General features: G+C 38.3%; 1 protein-coding gene across 8 annotated transcripts in view; it reads right to left on the bottom strand.

Annotated features, from left to right (window-relative positions):
* Nucleotides 1-18,509, bottom strand: part of UTRN (utrophin) — a 506,643-nt gene that overhangs the window by 343,664 nt on the left and 144,470 nt on the right. For 7 of the 8 annotated variants that reach the window (XM_057528183.1, XM_057528180.1, XM_057528182.1 and 4 more), the window contains 6 exons: nt 18,299-18,478; nt 15,769-15,938; nt 11,064-11,187; nt 7,094-7,181; nt 1,994-2,235; nt 1,651-1,831 (listed from right to left, as the gene is read on the bottom strand). In XM_057528183.1, the coding sequence (XP_057384166.1) occupies nt 1,651-1,831; nt 1,994-2,235; nt 7,094-7,181; nt 11,064-11,187; nt 15,769-15,938; nt 18,299-18,478 (985 nt within the window). The remainder of the gene's footprint in view (nt 1-1,650; nt 1,832-1,993; nt 2,236-7,093; nt 7,182-11,063; nt 11,188-15,768; nt 15,939-18,298; nt 18,479-18,509) is intronic. The other variant, XM_057528178.1, reaches the window with a different exon arrangement.

Genomic DNA, 18,509 nt, shown 5'->3' on the forward strand with positions numbered 1-18,509 from the left:
ACAATATGAATATATTTTCCACTACTGAACTCTACACTTTAAAATAGTTAAAATGGTAAATTTTATGTTATGTATATTTTACCACAATTAAAAACAACAAAAAAAATAAATTTACCAAGTGTTTTAAAGTTAAGAAACTGAACATTTAAACTGCTTTGTCGGGGCTTCCCTGGTGGCGCAGTGGTTGAGAATCTGCCTGCCAATGCAGGGGACACGGGTTCGAGTCCTGGTCTAGGAAGATCCCACATGCCGCGGAGCAACTAGGCCCGTGAGCCACAACTACTGAGCCTGTGCGTCTGGAGCCTGTGCTCCGCAACAAGAGAGGCCGCGATAATGAGAGGCCCACGCACCGCGATGAAGAGTGGCCCTCACTTGCCACAACTAGAGAAAGCCCTCGCACAGAAACGAAGACCCAACACAGCCATAAATAAATAAATAAATAAATAAATAAAAATTAAACTTAAAAATAATAATAATAAAATAAAATAAACTGCTTTGTCAAAAATGAAAGCATATGGGCTTCCCTGGTGGCGCAGTGGTTGAGAGTCTGCCTGCCAATGCAGGGGAAACGGGTTCGAGCCCTGGTCTGGGAGGATCCCACATGCCGTGGAGCGACTAGGCCCGTGAGCCACAACTACTGAGCCTGCGCGTCTGGAGCCTGTGCTCCGCAACAAGAGAGGCCGCGATAGTGAAGAGGCCCGCGCACCGCGATGAAGAGTGGCCCCCACTTGCCACAACTAGAGAAAGCCCTCGCACAGAAACGAAGACCCAACACAGCCATAAATAAATAAATAAATAAATAAAAATTAAAAAAATTTTTTTTAAAAATGAAAGCATATTTTGTTACAGCAAATTGAAAAGGAGGTACTCTCAAACGCTTCACAGTCTAAGTTAACTGAATTCAATAAACAAAGAGTATGGTGGCCAAATGCCTTTCCAGAAGAAAGGAAACATGATACATTTGCTTACCATGCACATACAGAGTCTTACAAGTCATTATATAATTTACGATTGCTGCAAGGAAGGGTATGGTTAAGTGTGTAGCTGTTTAGCATGCACTCCCCATAACGTTACATAATGCAACACAATTCCTGACTTAAAAGCCAAGGAGAAAAAAATATAATGTATGAGGGATGAGCTTTCAAAACCTTTAACAGTTAACTTTCCCAAACCAGGCTTATTTCAGAAGTAAAAACTCTTGAAAATTTTTCAGACTTTGAAAGAGGAAGACGATTTCTTTGAAAAGAGGAGATGGCATTGCTAAAACTGCAACCATTTTGAGCAAACAGAAGCAAATGATCATTCTTTTTAGGCCTGCTAGTAATGATTATCAGCTGGCCTCCTTCAGTGAAAAGGAGAAACAACATGCCTAAAAAAACTCTTTAAAAATCATCATGTCCTATTAACCCAATTTTAATAGCACATGAAAGCTGTCTGCATTTTCACAAACAAGGGTGAGTCCAGGAAATAGCCTGAGTATACTTTAAGAACTGGAACAGTACCAGGCACAGAGGAAAACAGAGTGAGGCTGGTGCAAAACAAGCAAGTGTACTAAAGGTCTAAATATCGGGAGTAATTTTTAAGTTAAGGCAAACTGAGAAAGGAGATGGTGGGCTTGTCTAATAAGAAAACGCAAGAGAATGGGTTTACCGTTCTCGAGCTGTTGGTGACGCTCCTCTAAATCCTGTTGCACAGCTTGGTAACGGCCCACAAAGCTCTCAAAATCCCGCTGGACAAAATCTGGGGCAGAAGGCTGAGACTTCAGGGCTGAGCAGCTTGCACGCAGCATTTCAATTCTGGGGTGGTGGCTACGGAGGTCTGTTAATTCTTGCTATGAAGAGAAAATATGACCACATGATTCGCTGAAGATGAACATCCTCACAGAAAGTTAATCAGAGCAGAATTAACCTAAAGTTCATGATACAAGGAACATCTTCTTAAATACAGGACTGGACACAGAATTCTTTCATGTTCTGGATGGTTGTGTCTTTACCTGACAGGAATCCTTCAAGCTTGGCAAGGACTGCTGGGGAGATTCTGAAAAGGGCGTGTGTTTTACCCACTCCTCTTTTGTCTTTACGGTCTTTTCAAGCTCATCAAGGTGCTTAAAATAAGCATTTATATCTTCCTGTAGTTGAATCTTTCGTGCTAGATCTTCCAAATGCTGGGATATATTCTTCCATTCTGATAATACCTTCTCCAGAACATTTTTTATTTCTTCAGTAGGAAGACCTTCTACGCAGACATGAAAAATAAGCAGACACTTTATAAATTATTACAAAGTTTGTTTTGGATTTGTTATAAACATTCTAACCTATTCAAAATAATGAGGCAATGTCATACATAATGATCACTCCCTTAAGTCCCTTTTAACACAACAACATTGTAATGATGCACTTAAAAATAACTAAGTTTAATTCCTTGATAAAAACAGGAGAGGGGGAGCTTAAAATAGCAGTTCAGGAGGGGGACGGCCAACACAAAAGGCACATAAGTGGAGTGTCAGCCACTGCCTTTTCTACAGAACATGTGTCTCCATCCTTGGCAACCTACTGTTCTACTAGTTTCTAGTCTGAGCACGAGAAATAAAATGAACTGTCTGGACTTGTCTGGGGCTCTGACATCAGAAGGTAGACCCTCTGTCATCAAGAGAAACAGCTGGGGGCTTCCCTGGTGGTGCAGTGGTTGAGAATCTGCCTGCTAATGCAGGGGACACGGGTTCGCGCCCTGGTCTGGGAAGATCCCACATGCCGCAGAGCAACTGGGCCCGTGAGCCACAACTACTGAGCCTGCGCGTCTGGAGCCTGTGCTCCGCAACAAGAGAGGCCGCGACAGAGAGAGGCCCACGCACCGCGATGAAGAGTGGTCCCCACTTGCCACAACTAGAGAAAGCCCTCGCACAGGAACGAAGACCCAACATAGTAATCAATCAATCTATAAATAAATCTTTAAAAAAAGAAAAAAAGAAAAACAGCTGGCTAGAAAAAGGAGGAGGCAGCTTGAGACTTGTGATCAAACCACAGGTCACAGGAATTGCAAAACGAAGGGCTGGAACTCCCAGTGCTGGGAGCAATCTGGTGAGCGCAGGAATACTGCACCAGTAGCCAGGCCCAAGAAGCATCAGCAAGCCTACTGGGAATGCTACACACAGACCAGTAAATGCCAAAATATCAATGCAGTGCTAAGATTATCTACTTTAGAAACACATCCGGAAAAAAAATGCCATTATGTTTATTACTGACATCTCATAATTTTGTCTCATATTTTTGAGAGGCAGAGGATGTTCATAGAAATAAGTTACATATAATAATAGGTTTTATCACAGTCCTTCTCTTAATATAAAATACCATTGAATCACTGAAAATTACTATGAAAAGGTATGGGAAATCTACAAAGGAATCTTTACGTCCTGAGGAAAGCATGCATGTTGAAAGAATGGGTTTAACATCTTTATTATTTGAGCAGGAGCAATAAAACTTTGTAATCAAAATCCAGGGTAACGAGAGCCCTAAAGGGAAAAACCAGGCATGTAAAACAAAAGGTCACTTAGGATCCACAGATGATGCAATTCTGAAAATTTCTGTAACACACCGTATCCACTGAAAATTAGAAATGCAAACGTGACATTACATAATCTGGATATATCACCCATGTCAATTGCTGAAGTAAACTGTCCACCATCACACAAGGAATAGAATATTACACCTAGACAAAACATTCACACCACAGTCCAAGTTCAATTATCCCTGTTAATGGAGGTCATAAACTAACTAAATTACCACTTTTCTTTTTTTTTTAATTAATTAATTAATTTATTTATTTATTTTTGGCTGTGTTGGGTCTTTGTTGCTGCGCATAGGCTTCCTCTAGTTGTGGCGAGCGGGGGCTACTCTTCGTTGCAGTGCGCAGGCTTCTCATTGCGGTGGCTTCTCTTGTTGCACAGCACGGGCTCTAGGTGCGTGGGCTTCAGTAGTTGTGGCACGCAGGCTCAGTAGTTGTGGTGCACAGGCTCTAGAGCGCAGGCTCAGTAGTTGCGGCGCACGGGCTTAGTTGCTCTGCAGCATGTGGGATCTTCCCGGACCAGGGCTCGAACCCGTGTCCCCTGCATTGGCAGGTGGATTCTTAACCACTGCACCACCAGGGAAGTCCTAAATTACCACTTTTCTGACAATCTGAGCAATGGAGATCTAGGCTGTGCGTCTGCCAGGTCATTTCTATTTTAAGTGGGCAAAGGAATAATATCAGCCACTTCATTTACATGTCAGGACAATTTATGATAAACAAGAAAGAAAATTAAGCTGGCAAATAAAATTTTGAGATGGAAAATTATCACCACTAATCCAGAAAATAGTTAAGAGGTACTCATTTTAGGTACTTGGGAAGCTGAAGAAACTTCTTCCATAGTTTTTTTTAATTCACTGACAATATTTCACTATTCATTCACTTTACCCTTTCAAACCAATTCTCAAAATTTAAATCTCCCTCCTCTACGCTTGATATAGTTTGGACCAGTGTCAAGTAATAAATAAAGCACAATTTACATCTTAAAAAAGGAAAACTGTGTATTGTCTTTTAAAACAATTGTTTTGCTCCCAGAGATCCAAAGTTGTAGCTTTTTCTATTTCTACAGAACATCCAACTCTTAGATGACTGATCAAAAGCCAAAATCAATATCCCATCCTTTTATTAATTTTCTAGAAGGGATAACATATAACATATTCCTGTCACTCTCACTTGACTTTAGCTTTTCAATCTATCACTATTAAAATCAAGGGAAATGTTTACAAAACATAGGATCATCATCAAATTCCATAGGCTTATATGTTGATATATTGGGAATTCTTTTTGGAGGGAGGTGGTAAAAGAAAATTTTACTTTGGCAGCATTGGAGAAATGTAGTTACATTAAGGTAAATTCATTGAGATTATTTGAATTTTGATCACTTTTGGTGCATTATATTGATTTATGATGGGTATTTTTTAATAGTTAAATTTGATAAGGTGTTGTTTATATTTGAAATTTTTACCTGCATTAAAGAACTTTTTTCCCCACACAGACCCAGTGGCTCAGGGGAATGTAAAGATTAATATTTTTGCCAAGCAGTTTTACGTATGATTCTTTTTCTCGCCTTGCTTTGAAAGGCTTTTCTTATAAACCCTATTCCTTACTCCAACAATGATAACTGCTTTGGAGGTCTGCTGAAACTCTCCTTGAAAAAGCCACAGACATCCATGGGAGAATTAGGAATATTAGTTTGACGAGAATCTTCTAAAATGTAGCTTTTAATCTTTACATTTTTTGACTTTTTACTGTAGAAGATGGAAATATATACAAATAAATAGAACAGTAGAATGAACCTCCTGTATCAATTACCCAGCTTCAGTAATTAAGGACATTCTACCATTCTTGAATTATCTATATACCCCTATTCACTCCTCACCCATTTAATCATTATTATTTTCACATTTCTTAAAGTAAAATTTACTTACATTGAAATACATGAAACTGTGTTGTTTTGAGAAACCTACACACACTTATCAGTACATAGAATATTTCCACCTCTCCAGAAAGTTTCCTGGTGTCCCTGATGGATCAATCACCCTCCTCCACCCCAGAAAACCACATTTTAAAAAAAGCTTGGATTATTTTTCCCTCTGCCTTTTGAAAACTATGTTGATTTATTTTGTATATATACTAGGGCCACACACACATACATACACAAAAGTATGTATGTGCCCAGTATATGTTCATTTATTTGGAAATTATGGAAATGTACCACTGTCATAGATTATTTGTACAGCTTAATTACTTCCTTCCTTCATCCCTCTCTCCCTCCCACCCTTTCTTCCCTTCCTCCTTCTTTCCTTCCAAACAGAATAGTATTTTCATTCAAACTCCACCCTAGCTAGGTGTCTTATTACTGGGTGTGAACACCCCACTTGGAGATTACTTTTTCAAGTATTTACTTGAAGGGGCCTAGAGACAGAGCGAGAATATAATTTCCCTTGAGATACTTCAATAATTACAATAAATTGTGTGCTAAATTTATGTTAGTTACAATCATAGATTCTTCACTTCTACATCGACACTGTAGCTTGGAAACCAGACTTTATCTGGGTGTGTGTGGGGTAATTTCATGAGTCTATGAACTGAATTAAATTCATGTCTGTGTCAGCTTTTAGTGAGTGTGGCAGAATTAGAGAGTGCAGAGATTCAGTTATTTTAAAAAATCTGTTATTAAAAATTTTTAGGATGGGGTGGGAAGCTTAGAAATTGGGACACTCGTCTGAATAGGGTCTGTATGTTCGGTTTAATTTTCTCATTTTGGGGGAGTGTCTGCCTTTTGTTAGTGAGAGTAAAAGTGGTTTTTAACATTTCCCACTGTCATTCCACTTTATCCATTATTCTAAATTTACAGTACTGTATTTTACTTCTCTACATGTGGTTAGTGCCGTTAATCCTACTGCTGCTTTAAAACCAGAAATGTTGAACCGAAATGAAAGCACAACTGGGTGATTCTCCCGGCCTTTCCTCCTCTTCAATACATTTGAAATAAATCCTAGGCCATGGATAATTAATGTAGAAGAAATTTCTTTACAGAGTGTAATTTGCCCAGAGTCTGCTTATGTAAGGATGCAGATATATGGGAATCTTGCATGATACCACTACACCAGTGGCGCTGCTTAGGATGCAGATATATGATTCAGTTCAGTTAGAAAAGCACATCAAATTCTTCAGTAAAACAGATGTTTGAATAATTACATCACTGGTTTTCTCAAACTAGTTTCATCAAAAAATTCCAGCATGGTGAAGTCTGGTAGGACCTTTCTACCTATGCATGTGAATTAAGTTTTGTGACTTCTCTTGTAGCACAGAAATGTTCATAAAAAATGAAATTATCTGTTTTCATTTGACTTTCACGACTGCTATACCAAACCCGGTTTTCTTGGTTTAGCTTATTTTGTTCCTAAAGATCGTCAACTACTATAACAGAGTAATGGGACACTTGGATGATGTAGCTTTAAGAATTGACTCCCATATGTCTGGCAAAGTATTGATTAAAAAAAAAAAAAAAAAAAATCAAGGTTCTCACCTTTTCCCATTTGCTCTAAAAGGATTTGTCCGGTTTGGTTTAATTCATCTAGTCTGGAACTTCTTTCCATCTGTTCCTTTTCTAATCCCTGAAAATAAAGTCCCAATATAAGAAAAGTGCAGACTTTCTTCTCAATATAGTATTAATGCTTACTGAAGTTTTTATATTTAATGTCCCTCCCACATTCTCTTTAGGTGTTACAGTCAAAGTTTACCTAAGAAAATACCAAGATAAAACTATGCCATTTCAGGCTGCCCTCCAGAACACTAGAGATGATTAAATTTCAAAAGGTAAATTCAAACAAACAATATAAAACTTTGGTTTCCTTAAAAATGGTCTACATCAAAAAAAAATCTTTAAAAGTCTTTGCTGAATTTGTTACAATACTGCCCCTGCTTTATGTTTTGGTTTTCTGCCCGCGAGGCATGTGGGATCTTAGCTCCTGGATCAGGGATCAAACATGCACCCCCCTGCATTGGAAGGCGAAGTCCTAACCACTAGACCACCAGGGAAGTCCCTGGTTTCTTTTATAAGAAGAAAAAATTGTACACTACCTACATGAGTTCCTATCAAGAGGAGGTAATTAAAATTAGTATTTTAGATCCAGAATATTTATTCACATACATGGCCTCAGTATACTCCACACCATAAAAATAACAGTTTGACTGAAATGAACTGAATGCACTATGAAGACAGAGATCACCGAACAAAAATAAATTAATTAATACGAAAGACAGAAATAATTTGAGCCCAATATCATTTGTTGGTGTTACACTAAGTGTAGGGTCTAACACAAACTTCAATTACCAGCATAATTCATACATAATTTTTTAACAATAACAATATGCTTTAGGACCCAAACCAAAGTATTTTATCCTTTATATTCAAAGAGTGGCTCTTAATTTTAATATTTATGTCTCTATGATTTTATATTCTCAATGTCCCTATATCTCAGAGACAGAGGAAGATAAAATCTTCCAGAATTAGTTAGAAAGGGCTGAGCAAAACCATGGACACACACATACACACACACGTGTTGTATACACAGTCAGTATTTGAAATTTCTCCATTTGATAATTACCTAACCACTCAAATAGTGTCCAAAATAGCACAATCAAAACATCCAGGCAACCCATATTACTTCAACCAGACAACCTAGAGAAGAATCCCACTTCTAGGGTCTATGAATGTAAGCACTATCAAATAAATTTAACTCTCCTATTTTGATCCACACAAACCTTAATGTGACCAAGTCAAACAACCATTTTTATAGTCAAAGATCAAGAAAGAACAAGAGATTCTACGAAACACCACTTATTTTTGTTAAACTATCAATGTAAAAAGTCACCGTCAAACTGGAGAAAAATTATTACCTGCTTTATACAAACTGATATTTTGCTACTTTTTTATGGTGGTGGTAGATTAGACTAGGGATTCTCCACCCAGGTATTGCATCAGTGGGAACAAGTTATTCTTTCACTAAAATAAAATTAAGTTGATATTTCCCAAATTTGCAAGAAAAATTAGTGATTAAAGCAATGGTTAAATTTTCTTTATGTTACATTTTTCTCAGATCTTTGGCATCTACTACTTCTTGTCTGAAACAACAAAATAAACGAACTTATTTATAAAGGAAAAACACAGGAACTGCCAATCATGCCTTACATAAACATACACAATTGTTACTTTTATCCCCTCAAATATTAGAGTAACAATTTCTGGAAGTAAAATTGTTCCTAGATCACAGGATGGAATTTAACTTCTCAGTGTTTTATGGGACTTGTTCCATAAAGATCACTGTAGCTTCCAAATTCTCTGCCACTTTACTGCCTTTGAGAATTGGGTTGTTGAACGATCATTAATATCATCTGCTGGCCTTCCAGAAGCATATGGAATGATGGAGCACAGCCCCCATGCCTGGCTCTCTTGACCCCCTGTGCAGAGGGCTCTGATGACGGTGCTTCCACATTCCCCCTCTCCACAGTCAACACGGTCTCCTTCCATAAGCCAAGAACTTCATAGAGTGCTGAAAATACAGGTTTCAAGGGAAAATCATCCACACTTCCTAAGCAGTGGCAGCAGGCATATAAACAAATAATGACACAAATGCAATAAGGGCTTTCACAGAGGTATGGTCAAAGCAATACGGAATCTGCCTAATGAGGCTAAAGGAGGCTTTCTGAAGTAGGAGGCATTTCAGCCACACAGCAAAGGCTTAATAAAGGGCCATTCGGAGCCCGGAAAGCAACACATGGGGAAGGCAGGATATTGAGAAAAGCGTAGGAGTCAGGAGGGCTGGAGCTCTGACGAGTGAGCGAGAGGTGCTGAGTTTCTGCTTAGAGGTAGGGAAGAGAGCTGTCTGGAAGTGCCTTGTAAGGGCACTGTGGCCTTTACATTTTATCCCCACAGCAATGGCAAGTCATTAATTAATTGCAAGCGCTGGAGCTGTATAATCAAATTTATATCTTAGAACTCATCAAGAGTGAGATGATATTATTAGTAACAATAACATTAAATAATAACAGTAATTTCATAAATGTGTATTTTAATGAGAATTATTTTAATAGTTCACTGTTAAGTAAAATGTTGGCTGATGGTTTGAACTGGACATCTTAAAGCTATGTTAAGAAGATGTACTACTATTGAGATGATTATCTTTTAAAATTTATTTGATTTGAATTTAAATCTACTAATGCTGTATATTAATAGATTTTCTAATTTTAGACTATTTGTGGATTCCTATAAAAAACATACTGTTTGGTTATAAGTAAAAGATTGCCTTTTCCGATATTATTGAGTTCTAGTTGCTAGCATTTTAAGTTTAAAAAAATATCCTTTTTAAATGACATGTAAAAAGGGAAGGTAAACAGTGGCAAATGCTGCAAAGAAAGGAAGTCTGATGAGAATAGAAATCTATCCTTTGGATTTTGAAAGCAATCGTCAATGGTTACCTCTAAATAAGAACAGTTACAGTGGAATGATAAGGCAAAAATCAGTCTCAACTTCTCATCCAAACATTCAAAGTCAGCCAGGGTCTGATCCTAAACCACCTCTCCAGCCTTAACTCTCTACTACTTTTACACATACGCCTAGCACAAAACAAAACGAATTATCTGTTCCAAGCATCACAACACGCTTGCCCCCCTCCGAGCCTCTGCTCAGGGGCACTGCCTCCCTGGTGTGCCCTTCTGACCAGCTCCAAGCCCCTCCTTCAGTGTCACTTTGCCTTCTGGACTTCACCAGTGTACAGAGACAGCTGCAAGCCTGGCCTCCTCTCAATTCCATCGGTACCTACCACTTTCTAACTCACATCATCTACACATACGTCTTGTTTTTTAAACATTCACCAAACTCTTTATAAATGCCATTGCTGATGCAGATGGTGATACAGACTTGCTCTAGGTGCCTAAATAATTCGTGCAAGGATGTACAGAGACTTAATGAACCCCAAAGACATAAATCACTGCAATCTCCTGTTGCAATTTACAGTAACACACGTGTGGTACAAAGTAGCAGAGCTACAATCCCATACATTTTATAGTGTTTATTTGTTTTAAATATGTCTCTCCTCTAAAAAGAATGTATATAGAAGAAATCTTGAGATTTGAAATAGTTTCTTGCATTCGGAAGGCAAAACATTTTCAGCATACACACATGTACTATTAGATACCAGATTAAGATAGATCTAATGAAGCTAAAAATTAGTAAGGACAACCAGATCACCTTAGCAAGTGTCCCTTCCTGCACATCTCAATTAACCGGTTACGGAAGGAGGGAAAAAAACTCCTCCTCCACACAGGGATCCAATGCCAGCCAGCTTGAATAGATTCAAAATGTACTACAGCGTTCTAAAAGGTATCTTACGGCTACATTTTGGAAGATTTTGGATCCCATCACATCTTTATGCCAACAGCAAATCCATCCTGATGAAATATTTTATTCACTGTGATATTTTTGTTTTATGTTTTACCTTCAACTTTTTTTTCATTTCTGATGTTTCTTGCATCTTCTTATACTCTTTTATCTCTGTGGCCTGAATGGCAGTCTTTGATTTCAAGATCCAGTTCAACAGCTCAGCACTTACAACATCAAACCTGATTTGAGATTCAGATGTTACTAAATGTCAGTCATTTTCTTCTATTGTTTCACTTGGCTCAAGAAAGAGGCGTGTGTTTTTAAGCACTCCTCAAAAATAAAGCCAACCCAGAAATACAGTAACATACAAAATAAGATCATACATTTACAATTAAAAGTATGAAAAACAGGAACAAAATCGTAATGTCAATAAATAAAGAAAATAATTAAATAAAAATTTTAAACATTATAAGAAACCACTTATACTTTCGTAAACCCTTTGTAGATCATGAAAAACAGATTTGGTTAGATCACAGCAGAAAAGAACAAGTACAGACATTCCTAAATTAATGCCTTCTTTAATTCAACATGTAATTACTGAGTCTCCTATATGCCAGGCACTGGCCTGGGCTCTTAATGTGAAGGTAAACCAGCACAATCCCAGGAATTCACAGGATGCCTCCTAACCCAATCGGGGAGGGAATGGCTTCCTGGGGAACAACAGCATTATGCCCAGGAGTTTTCCGCATAAAGGGAGAACAAAGAAAGGGAGGAACACACTTTGCACACTATAAGTAGTTAGGTGTGGCTGGAATAGCAAGCACTACTCAGGGAGGAACAATTGACAATGTGGCAGAGAGCCACAGGGACCAGTAACTGGAAAGCCCTGCAGGATAGATTAAGGAGTTGGACCTTACCCAAAAGACAGCTGAGAGCCAGTGAGGGGTTTAAAGCGTGGGACGGACATGATTATATTTATCCTTTTGTGTTCACTGAGGAGAAAGAATAAAGAGAGGCAAGTCCAGAGAACAGGCTGTGGTAGTATCGGAAGCCGAACCAAATGACAGTGGAGAAGGAGAAAGGGGGACAGACTTGAGAGGTGTTGAGAAAGTCAGTCAAAACCACAGTGAGGAGGAACAAGAGGAGAAACAGTCACTGGTTGCTGGCCATATGCCAGGCCCTTCTCTAAATGGTTTATATGCATTATTAAGTCAAGGAATCCTCACGACAACCCTGTGAGTATGCACTATTATTATCCTTTCTAATGATGCAGGAATTGAGCTCGAAGAGGTTTTAAATAACTACTCCCGGCAGCAAAGCTAACAAAAGGTAGAGCTGGGATTCAAGCTGAAGAGTCTGTGCTCTTGTCCAGGGCTTTGCCCCAGGGCTTCTCAAAGCAACATCTGGGTATTTTCAGAGACTTTCAGGTAAGCACAGGTTGTCCTTGCTGATTCTTTTGGGAAACTTGGCTCAAAGTGTTTCTAGTGAATTATGAATATTTGTCTTTGCATCAAGATAAATTTTTCTTGTACTTTGAATGGGATTTTGTGACACTCTAGGTACATAACCAGGGGTCACAGTATCACTCAAACAAGGGTACACGCCTCCTGTCGTCTTAAGAGCAGATTTCTATTTAATCTTTCAGAGAAGAGGAGCACAAACCAAAGATCATATGTTTTAAATGACCTTGGAGACTTACTCCATCTCTGCCCTCAATGTAGCAAGAGCAATGTGAACGCCTTAGAGGCCCAGCGATCTCAGGTCATGTTAACAGAAATGTACCTAGATTATAGGAAATGACTGTCCCTATGGTGACTGAAAACAAAAAACAAAACAAAAAACGGCCACTAGCAGCACCAGGAGAAGAGAAGGGGAAATAAACCATCATTTCTGAAGCATGTATTATAAGCTGTGCTAAGCAGTTATTCAAGGTTCACATCTGCTCGGACAGCCCATTTTAAGACAAGCTAATAGTGTAAGACAAGCTAATAGTGTAATAATAAGACAAGCTAATCAGACTAAAAACATTAAAGGATCTGGAAACCATGTCACATTAGGATGCTTAAGAATACTTAGACTTTAGGACAATGTAAATTAGAATATGAAACCTCTCCTTAAATTCTGAAGAGGTACCATATTGAAGAGAGATGATGTAGCTCTATATCACTCCAAGATGCAAAACTAGCACACATGAATAGACTTAGAGCGGCAAACTTTGGGCAAAATTTCTAATAAGGAAACTTCACTGCCGTCTGTTATAATGAACTGGATGTACTCAAGCCTCCATTTGTCCAGGAATGAACTGAAGGCATTTCTGCATCAATCAAATCATGGATAAAAGACTGTGGAATTCACAACTAGTTGCCCACCCAACAGACACCTCCCTCCCCACACTTCTTCCTTGCTGCCCGAGTACCCCAGAACACAACTATAGAGACTGAAAAGGCAGGACAGTTTCAACCTCCCAGGAACCCAGGGTGTGGGCAAGTGACTGAGTCCTGGCCAGTGAGACCAGGGTGCGGGAGTTAGCTGATATCTTCCAGGAAAGGTTTTTCTCCCTGATTAAAAATTTTTAAACTAAACAAATAAGGAAAAACTGCTCTACCTGCCTATAAAGCAGGTTATACAAGGATGTCATGCCCAGTGCTACAGCAGCATCTTGGGACCATGAGAAGACAAGGGAAAAGCCAACATGCTGAGGAGGGCAGAGACAAGGTGCCCGGATGCTGACCCACACCATCCCATTAAAACTGCCCCACCTCCGGACTTCTTGTAATGTGAGATAATCAATGACCTCATTGTTTAAGTCACTTCGAGTACAGTATTCTGTTTCTTGCAGCAGAATTCACCCTATATAACATGGTCGTGTTTAAGATTTTATAGTTATGCACTGTGATATTGTGATGTATAGTAAGAAATGTATATTTGGTCTTTGTCCCTATTTCTGGCACGGTGTTCCCCAAACCCTTGGAATTTCCAGTGATGAGAGCCACAAAGGTGTCATTTGTTATGTTAGTGAGATGACTTTTGGATCCCAGCTAAAAAGGTGGGCTGGTTGTCAGGAGACCCAACCCTGTGATTAGAGGGTTGGAACTTTCAGTCTCACCCCCCTGACCTCAGGGGAGAGGAGAGGGGATGGAGGTTGAATCAATCGCCAGAGGTCAATGATTTAATCAATCATGACTATGTGATGAAGCCTCCCTAAAAACCCAAAAGGATGGGGTTCAGAGAGCTTCAGGTTGGTGAACACATGGATATTCAGAGAGAATGGGGCACCTGGAGAGGGCATGGGAGGTCCACACCCTTTCCCCATGACTTGCCCTGTTCATCTCTTCAATCTGGCTGTTCCTGGGTGGCATTCCTTTTATAATAAACAGATAATCTATTAAGTAAAATGTTTCTCTGAGTTTTGTAAGCTGCTCTAGCAAATTAACTGAACCAGAGGAGGTGGTGTTAGAAACCTCTGAATTATAACCAGTTGGTCAGAATACAGGTAACAACCTGGATTTGCGACTAGCGTCTGAAGTCCCAGGAGGAGGTCATGGAAACCTCCAACCTGTAGCCAGTCGGTAAGAAACACAGGTAACCTGGGCTTGTAACTGGCATCTGGTCTGGGGCAGGGGAGGAGGAAGAGAAAGCAGTCTTGTAGGACTAAACCTGTGAAGTCAGAATTGGTACCAGAACGTATTTATGCGCCCTAGTCTTTTACAACCTTCCCAGCTTCCAAATGCACATAGTCAGCACTGGAGAGACACCCCACCAGATACACTGACAGAATATAAACACTCAGGAAATGAAAGGTCTATCTATGGTGATATCAACATCAGAAGCATCTCCCTCATCTGCTACCTTGGCTCCAGAAGTAAAAGTTCCACAGCCGCTGCTTGCAACTCAGAGGTCCACTGGTCCTGCAAGGAGATGCTCTTAGGAGGACTGCCTTATTATCCAAATGAAAGTCATCAGATAAAATTACAATCCTGCTTTGTCTAATAAAAGCTAAACTGGGGAAATCATATCATTTTTATTCAGGCAAAAATAACAGCCCATTTACCCAAGCACTGGGATTCTACTGTCAAAGGGCAAGAATGATAGCACTACTCAAGGGCTGCTCTGAGACTACCTGCTCCAGTGCCTGTGAGGAACAGTACCTCGCCCACAGGAGAGCTCTGCAGAGGATCTGACACTAGTAAAAGCTCACTATACGCCAGCCATGGTTATTCCTCCTATAAGGATCCTGAGTTTCTTTTGAGTCAGCAATGAAAAGATATTTTACCAAAGATGGATTTTAAAGCTAAACATGAAGAATCTGTTAATAAATATGACAAAGGAATTAACAAAGAAAGAAGACATGAAAAAAGAAAGAAGGGGGAAAAGGAAGAAAAGGAGACTGAAAATGAATTACTTCCCTGAAGTAAGTTTTTTTTAAAGGTGAGAAGAGGAAGGACAGTCACAAAGAATAAGGAGATGGATCTAAAGCAAAATTGTAGAAACTGTGATAGAGAAAGAAAGAATAAATGAGGGATCATGGACAATCATATCCACCCAAGGTAACTGATGGGAAAGGAAGAAGGGTTCTGTCACACAGTTCTCCCAATTGAACCCAAGATAAATAAAATCATCCAGGTGATTTAGATGCTTAGCACTGTAAAGTAGAATATTCAGAAGACTCAGAAGTAGTGAGTGGTTCAGTAGTTGAATTTCCATTACAATAATTATGTCTAAATTTGCGTACGATTAGTGATCAGTACAAAATAAGTTCTGAGTACAAAATACATTATGTGCGGGATTGGGTTTGGAAAATAGTCTCTATCTATTCTCACCTTTTCTTAGTTTCCAAATCCACAGGGATCTGTCTCTTCTTTGGGGGAGGAGGAGGAGGCAGCTCTTGCTTAGACCTTTTTGTAGTTACTTGTTCTCTTAGGCGAACCGTCTCCAAAAGATCCTTCTGAGGAATCTGGGACATTCCCAGCTTTGCGACAGCCTGAGTCACCTGAAATAAAAATCATCCAGTTTTAATGTTTTATAACAGCTTTATTGGGATATAATTCACATGCCATAAAATTCTCCCCTTGGAAATGTACGGTCCAATGGTTATTAGTATATTCAGAGTTGTGCAACCATGCCCACTTTCTAATTCCAGAATAGTTTTATCATTTCAAAAAGAAACCCTAAAGTCTCTGTCACAATTACTCAACTCTGTTATTGTGGCAGGAAAAAAGCCATAGACAATATGTACTGATAAATTAATGGGCATGACTGTGTTCCAATAAAACTTTATTCACAAATACAAGGAGCTGATTAGATTTAGTCCACAAGGCCTGTAGTTTGCACACCCCTGCTCCAGACCTCAGGAACGACTACTTATCAATAACGTACAGCAATATATTCAAATGTATATACTGATCTTGTATCCTGCAAGCTCGTTGCATGTTTATCAGTCTAATAGTTTTGTGTGTGTGTGTGTGTGTGTGTGTGTGTGTGTATGTGTATGGATTCCTTAGGATTTTCTATATAAAAGGTTATATCATGTGAGTACAGAGATAGTTTTATTTTTTTCCAATTCACATGAGTTTTATTTCTTTTTAATGCCTAATCATCCTGTCTAGAAACTGTAGTACAAGGACATCTTTGTCCTGTTCCTTACATGAGGGAGAAAGTATTCAGTCTTTCATCACTGAGTGTAATGTTGGTCGTTGGTTTTTATGTAGAAGCTCTTTATTAGGTTGAGAAAGCTCCCATCTATTTCCAGTTTGGTGTGTGTTTTTATCATAAAAGGGTGTTGAATTTTGTCAAATGCCTTTTTTATATCTATTTAGATGATCACATGTTTTTGTCTTTTATTCTATTGATATGGTGTAATGCATTGACTGATATTTCAATCTTCCCTTCTAGGGATAACTCCCACTTGGTCACAACATATTATTCTTTTTATATGTTATTGGATTTTATTTTTAGTATTTACTTGGGAATTTTCATATCTATGTTCATAAGAGATATTTATACATAATTTTCTTTTCTTGTGATATCTTTGTTTTGGCATAGGAGAATACATATTTCCTATAATTATTTGGGAAATGTCCTCCACACCTCTACTTTCTGGAAGAATATGTAAAAGATGATGGTGATGATGACAATGATTTTATTCCAATAAGGTTGGTAGTGATATCAGCTCATGTTTCTGATTTGAGAAATTTGAGTCCTCTCTTTTGTGCTTAGTTGGTGTGGCTAAAGTTTTGTCAATTTTGTTCATTTTTCCAATGAATCAAATTTTGGTTTTATTTAATTTCTCGATTGTTTTCTATTCTCTTCGTTAGATATTTGTACTCTAATGTTTGTTATTCTCTTTCTTCTACTTGGTTTAATTTACTCTTTTTTTTAGTTCTTAATGGAGAAGTTTAGGATGTTGACATAAGATCTTCTTTTTTAACATAGGCATGTAAAGCAATCAATTTCATTCTGAACACTACTTTCACTGCATTCATGAGTTTTGGTATGTTTTGGTTTTGTTTTTATTAATCTCAAATAATTTTCTAATTGTCCTTTTGATTTCTTCTTTTACTTCTTGGTTCTTTATAAGTGTGTTGTATAGTTTCCATATATTTTTGAATTTCCTAAATCTCCTTCCTTTATTGATATCTAAATAAATTATGTTATCTTCAGAGAACAAAAAAAAAAAAAAAAAAACCTTGTGCCCAAAACAGTCACTCCCCATCCTTCTCTCCCTCTTGGCCCCTGGCAACCACTAATCTACTTCCTGTCTCTCTGGATTTGCCTATTCTGGATACTTCATATAGATAGAATTATAGTGCATTAATCTTGTGACTGGCTACTTTTACTCAGCACAGTGTTTTCAGGGTTTATCCATGTTGTATCATGTATCAGTACCTCATTTTATTATTGCCTAATAATTGCATGGATATACCACATTTTGTTTATCCATCCATCTATTGATGGATATATCAGTTGTTTCACTTTTTGGCTATTATGAATAATGCTGCTGTGAACATTCATGTACAAACCAAAGTGTTAATTTTGTTCAATTTGTTAAAATATTCTTTAAATTAATAAGATTATTTAAGATTTCAAGATCATTTAATGGATTCAGGTCCAAGTGTTATCAGTTACTAAGGGTTGAATGACTGGATATCAGTAAGTTTTTTGAAGGTCTACTAAAATTTACTTTAGAAAACTAAAGATATTCACATGTCAATTTTTCAATTTTATAGTAAACCAGGTATAAGAAACCAACTTTTTAGTTTAGCTACTACTTTTATTTCATAAAAACTAAAACAAACCTGAACGTAAAATTTCCACTTAATAGCACAACACATTACCCAAAGCAAAAGGTACCTGGTTGGAGGAATCTTCTAGTCTCTGAACCAAGGAATCCCATCTCTGAGTCAGTTCCTCTGAGTCACTGTTTATCTTCTTGGATGCCTTAGGATTATCAAGTAACTGACCCACATCCTGGCCAATCTCACTCAGCTGATCCAACGCTTGACGCTTCATTTCCATGTCTTCCTTCAAAATCTAGTATTTCAGATACTTATTAGATGACTCT

The sequence above is a fragment of the Balaenoptera acutorostrata genome, chromosome 14 (assembly GCF_949987535.1).
Source record: "Balaenoptera acutorostrata chromosome 14, mBalAcu1.1, whole genome shotgun sequence".
Classification (NCBI taxonomy): Eukaryota; Metazoa; Chordata; class Mammalia; order Artiodactyla; family Balaenopteridae; genus Balaenoptera; species Balaenoptera acutorostrata.